The 5,907-nt window shown below is 39.2% G+C and overlaps 1 protein-coding gene across 1 annotated transcript; it reads left to right on the forward strand.

Annotated features, from left to right (window-relative positions):
* Positions 1-3,566: 3,566 nt before the first annotated feature.
* On the forward strand, positions 3,567-4,645 carry LOC145500937 (melanocyte-stimulating hormone receptor-like). Its single transcript, XM_081480495.1, has one exon. It carries the CDS (start codon positions 3,567-3,569, stop codon positions 4,500-4,502), a length of 936 nt encoding a protein of 311 aa, XP_081336621.1. The 3' UTR covers positions 4,503-4,645.
* Positions 4,646-5,907: the final 1,262 nt, after the last annotated feature.

Raw genomic sequence — 5,907 nt, forward strand, 5'->3', positions numbered from 1 at the left:
TTCCAGTCCAATACCGAGAACACGAGACTGGTCTATTTTATTGGGTAGAATCGACAGAATATGTGGGCCGATACTGAATAAAATTGAAGTTTGTGTTTCACAAGCTGATCAATCACTCGGCGCCTGCTGACGTGTGAAAGTTACGTCACTGTTATTTGTTCAAATAAAATGTGCAACTTGGGAATTGTCCTTGGCTGCATTTACTTACTTTAATAAAGTTCAGCTGACGTAGGTAAAACCTACGCGCTATACTTGAGATCCGGTGAGGATTTTCCATTATCGCGAAAATTTAGCATCGCAACGAAATCAAAACCAGGCGAAAATGTACGCTTTATTAGCTGCATTAATTTCATGGCATTTCAAAGCATTTCTATGCCACTCTTACGCTTTTCATCAGTTTCATGGTTTTTATGTCTCAACAGAGTTTGCTGTTGTCGATTTAATATGGATTCAATTCAGTTTGCCGTGAAAAGGATCATAGGGCGCGCGTTCTGGATTGCCGAGACGTGCGTTTCCTGTAATTGCTTGCCCTGATTTATGCTTTTGTTGCTGATTATATTTTGTAATACGTGTATACACCATCCACATGCATTTTAACGAAGAATGGAAGAAATATAAGGAAAAGGTATTTACTGAAAGAGATTTATGAAAATACCCAAGTGACAAGGCAAGAAGAATTAACTTATAGCAAAATGAAAATTAAAAAAAAAATCGATTTTCTAGTCAGTCTACCAAAGTTGTAATTAAATTGTTTAAAAAATAATCTTTTTATGAGTTAGTTTTCAGGTTTAAGGGACAAAAGCTTTCGATATCTGTCAGTTTATGCTATATACATAAGCGAGAGTCTGCCGATTCTTTTGGATTTGTTCTGATCGAAGCCACATTTCTCAGACCTTTGCAGTTTTGACCTTTTTCTGTGCTAGGCACCATACTACTTACTTAATTCCCCTTTCTGCTTAGTAGCACATAAGGCCGTTACCAAGGTATGCCAATGCTGCCTGTCAGATGACCATCGTTCAACCTGACTCCAAGTCCATCCATTTTCAACCATCTTTTTTTAAACTGACTTTCAACATGTTATTCTGGGCCTTCCTTTTTATCTCGTCCCTACATGACTCTGTCTCAGAGAAACCCTTGGGATGCTATTTGGGGTTGTACGGTGCGTTTTTTTTTTTAACTCCATGAACGTTGCTGTCACGATCCATTGTTTGGTTTTAATGCATGCCCATCCTGGTAGAATTCAGGATGTCTGGAAACGCTGCAAGTGTCCCAGTCTCTTCCTGCCTTCGATAACGTTTGTAGCCGGAACGTCCATTTCAGAATTTCCACCACGCCGCTGATCTAGTCGCTCAGATGGATGAATTCATGTACTTCGTCAACGTTATTGATATCTATGACATCCTGTTACTCTGGTCTTGCATTAGTTTAGTTGACCAATCGGTCTACCCGTTGTCGCCACGTGTTCAGTTATGCCTTGGTGACGATGAGAGGGCAAACCAAAGTCATCCTCAAAAGTCAACATCTTCAAGGGTGTTCTTTGGGGTCCATGTTATTCCTCTTCTGATCGACATTCATGGTTGCTTCCTTCATGCAGCTTCACGCGCCAGCCTTATAAGAATTGAGGAGAGAGCAAACGGTCTTATTTTAACCCCGTCCGTATGGCAAATTCCTTGACCATATCATTTTCACAGACGACTCTCTTGCATTGTAATCTCATGATGGACACAAGTATGATTGGGATGCCACGATTTTCGAGGATTCTTCAAATGTTAGAGGGTTAACGCTATCAAAGGCTTTAGGAATGACCACTTCAGTTAACCACCCGTTGGTCTGTTCAACATCCAGATAACAGCAGAGTTAGTAGTAAGCAAAAAAAAGGTAAAGTCTGCATACGAGCTAAGTGGCTCATCAGGCTGGAGCTTATCCCGATTTCAGTACTAGTACCATGAAGCGACTAGGAGTATTTCTATTCCCCCCTGGATGGAATGCTAGTCCATCGCAGTAGTAAGCAATATTACAGTCAATTGTAGCTATGGTTACTTCTGTCAGTCTTAAAATAATTAGCCGTGAAAATATTAATTTTACTTCACGAAATGACTCCTCCCTCTTTCAATTATAGATTTCAATTACAAATCAAAATTAATAATAAGGAGCAGACTGAGAGGTGAGGATCAAAACTGCTTGCATTCCTATTACATTTGTCAGGCAACTTTTACTCTATGAACAGAAAAGCCCCATTCTGTCTCCTAGTTACTTGTCGTTCGTTCTAAGAAACCAATGGTATTTCTAATCATGTTGACTTATAATGGGTCTAAAGAGAAAGTTTAAAACTTCAGATTCCTACCTATGCCATACCTTGACAAATACAACCAATCAGAGCTCTGGAAAGCCTTTCCAAGCATAGTGGCATTTCATCGGTTTTTGTGTAAATGTAATTAGGATAAAGCAAAATAAAATCCTCGAATCTTCTACGTAAATCTTCAGAAATATTTTAAAAATGGTCGGAAAAGATCAAATGATCCTTAGACAACGTTTTGAAAATCTTCATGAAGTAGACGAAATTTATCGGAAAATGGTTGGAAATCTTCGGCTGATTTTTATACGCAGTTATATGTCTAGTTAAGATTAATTGTAACAGGAGTGAGAGAGAATAGTGGCGCAGTGCTTGGTTGTGGCACACTGTGACTATCTTGCTCATCTCGGATGTTAGCCTGCTAACAGGTTCCTGAGGCTAATTGATGTACACACTTGCTTGAAGGTTTGTTTATATACTAAAAAACGAAACCTCTAATATTAATATACATTGTACTTCTTTGATATGAACATCAAAATGGCAGAGCTGTATCACAGAGGTAGCGAAATTAAGAACTCCGGTTTCATTAAGACAAACTGAAGTGTTTGTAAATTGAAGAGGAGTCCTTTTCGAAGAAGTGTCCATAAGGAGTGGTACGGCCCTGTTACAAATCAAATTATTAAAATTAAATAGATTTTTGCAACGAAGAAAGGGCTATCGATGCGAAAATGAAATATTGACTTGCTTTTCTCTTTCTTATGATAACATCTCAACTCACGTATTTCTGTCACAAAGTTGTCTTTGGCATTAATGTGTTTATTTTAGTAACATCCAATATGATGTACGGTGTATAAGGATATTATGTAAGAGATATTAGAGCCACGTTGATCTAAAGAACGAAACTTGAATTGTATTGCATGCATTTGTTTTTAAAGTCAAATTAATAAGGTCAGCTAATTTAAGATGTGTTTAGTATAGTTTACCAAATCACTTTTTGCAGTATCACACTTGGCCTACAAAAGGAATCAAACGAAACTGCTTGTATTTTTTTCCTTAAATGGAAAATTTAATTAAGTAAATAATTTTGAATTTTACATTTCCTGGGCAATTATGTTTCGTGTTTTGATTCGAAGGAAGTGTCCTTAATGGGAAATATAATATGTTTAATCTAGCATTTGCATCACGCCAATAACTTTTTCATTTCTCTTTTAACACCAGCAGGTGTTTCTAAACGGATTACAACATCGACAATTTGGCCTCATCAGGACGCAACATGGGGAATTTTTCGTCAGATCCATCCTCAAATGTTCACGCTTCGGTGCAAAGCTGTTTCAACTTAGACACGAACTTCGACAACGCCGGTTACTTGTATACAACAAACATTATCACAGCTGTCGTGAATTCTTTTTTCGCGCTGACCGCCGTGCTGGGAAATTTCTTCATCATTCTCGCTTATCAAAGAACGCTTTCGCTTCATTGCCCAGCTAATACTCTTGTGTGTTGCCTAGCATTGTCCGATTTCACTGTCGGTTTAGTGGCGCAACCGAGTTTCGTGGCGCACAAAATTGGAGAGGTGCAACATAACCTCAGTATGTATTGTGTGACTAGGATAGTAACAGAAACGTCTGGGTACATTGCTTGCGGTGTCTCAATTTTGACGCTAACAGCCATAAGCATTGAGCGGTACCTCGCGGTTCATCTTCATCTTCGTTACAACGAAATTGTGACGAATTTTCGAGCTCTGGTGACAGTGGGAATCCTTTGGTCCATACTTGGTTTGGCAGCGGGCTCGAGATTCTTCGTCAGAGACGGGAAAAACTTCAACGCTATAACAGCTCCCATTTTGTTCTCCAGTTTAATCGTCACTGTTTGGGCGTATTCTAGGATTTATAAGCAAGTCAAACGACATCAACGCTCCATCCAAGACCAGGAAAAATCGGCCAGGGTTATCGGCATTGCGAAATACAAGAAGTCAACAGTAACGATGGTGTACATTCTTGGTTTGTTTGTTCTGTCAAATGCGCCTTATCTCAGTGTAGTAGTTGCTCACCGAATTCAGGGTTACACGTATTCGGTGAAAGTGGCTTACATCTTTGCTTCTACGATTGTCTTCATGAGCAGCTCTGTAAATCCCTTGATTTATTGTTGCAGAATCAAAGAGATTCGACAAGCTGTTGTTAAAGTTACAAAAACACTGTGCCGGTTATAAGAAGGAATTCAGAATATTATTCAATAATTTTATTTTGTGTAAAGTACCGTAATTGTAGATGAATAATCGTGCCTGTTTTACCAGCCGTAATTGTAGATGAATAATCGTGCCTGTTATACCAGCGAGTGGTCAAGATCTGCCATCTTCTTACACGTTTACATTGTTGACCGCGCCTTAAAACAAACCTAAGTAGAACAAAGAAATCAAGCCGGGGGGGGGGGGAGACTCCCATGTTGATGTAGCGGGGGTGCCTGTAGGGGAATATGAACTGACGAGAGAGTCCAACGTGCGTGTGACTCAGACAAACTTTACTCAGTCTTGACTACAAACTGATTAAGACCTGCCATGCATTATTATCTTAATACTGAGAAAGAGAAACTAGAGCTATTTAATGATGGTAGAGAGATTGCCATCACGCGAGAGTGCAGTCATCAACACATTACGAAGAGTCCCGTTTTACTTTCTTGAAACAACGGAAGATACCTAGTTATATCTTTATTGGTAACTTGGCTCAGCTAATCCCTGGACGAACTTTCCCGCTGCCCCTTCTGATCACTTAGGAGTTCCGCCCTGGGAAAAGCAACAACCGAGAAATAGCATCTTGACATTGATCATTACTGAAACATAAACAACTGCGCAATAATAAATAAATTGTGCGGAAATTAATATGAAACTTTGTCACGTGTGGCGACTTCAACCTTTCAGACGCTAAGATAAGGAAAGACGGTAAAACTGAAGAGGAAAAAATGTAAAGATCACTCAGCGGAAACAGATCACATCCTTCATGGTGCTGCTTGTGGAATATATCTTCTTAGCTTCCTTCCGTAGTCCGTACCTCCCAAGTTCTAATCCATCTTTACTCAACTTCCTTGCTGAATGGATTAAATTTCGTGTTTTGAAGTGTAAATCTAGTCCTCTCACTCACAGATCAGAATTCTACTAAGTTATCTCCTGTCGGCTGAACCACGTTAACGTTTAGCATCTTTGTTATCTTTTACTTACTTCCTCAGTGGGTGAAAACGGTTAGTTTAACTACTTGGAAAAATAATTTGAAGGACTACATCCTATACTGGGAGTGTGCAGCATCAATGTATAATGGCTAAACAGTTATAACTTTTTTTCATCTGAACACATGAACATGCTATCTCTGACAAAGCAAGTGCAAACATTTAAAATTGTAATTTTCATACGCAGATGATGATGTAATCTACCGGATACCTTGGATTCTGACAACTTTCCGCTTAAGTTTTCTTGTAACAAAAAATTTCTCCCACAATTAGTCAGTATTAGACTGCGACAGCAATTGGAGTGTTCTCCTGTAAGAAGATGTACATTATATTCTGTCTATGTACGCGTTGCGGGCGCACTCTTCTAGATGGCTTTGTTCCCAGACTTAACGCGTAGT

The sequence above is a fragment of the Orbicella franksi genome, chromosome 10 (genome assembly GCF_964199315.1).
Source record: "Orbicella franksi chromosome 10, jaOrbFran1.1, whole genome shotgun sequence".
NCBI classification, from domain to species: Eukaryota; Metazoa; Cnidaria; class Anthozoa; order Scleractinia; family Merulinidae; genus Orbicella; species Orbicella franksi.

Bases quoted from the DNA above. Each gene is read 5' to 3' on its own strand.
- LOC145500937 (XM_081480495.1), top strand. From the start codon at position 3,567: ATGGGGAATTTTTCGTCAGATCCATCCTCAAATGTTCACGCTTCGGTG.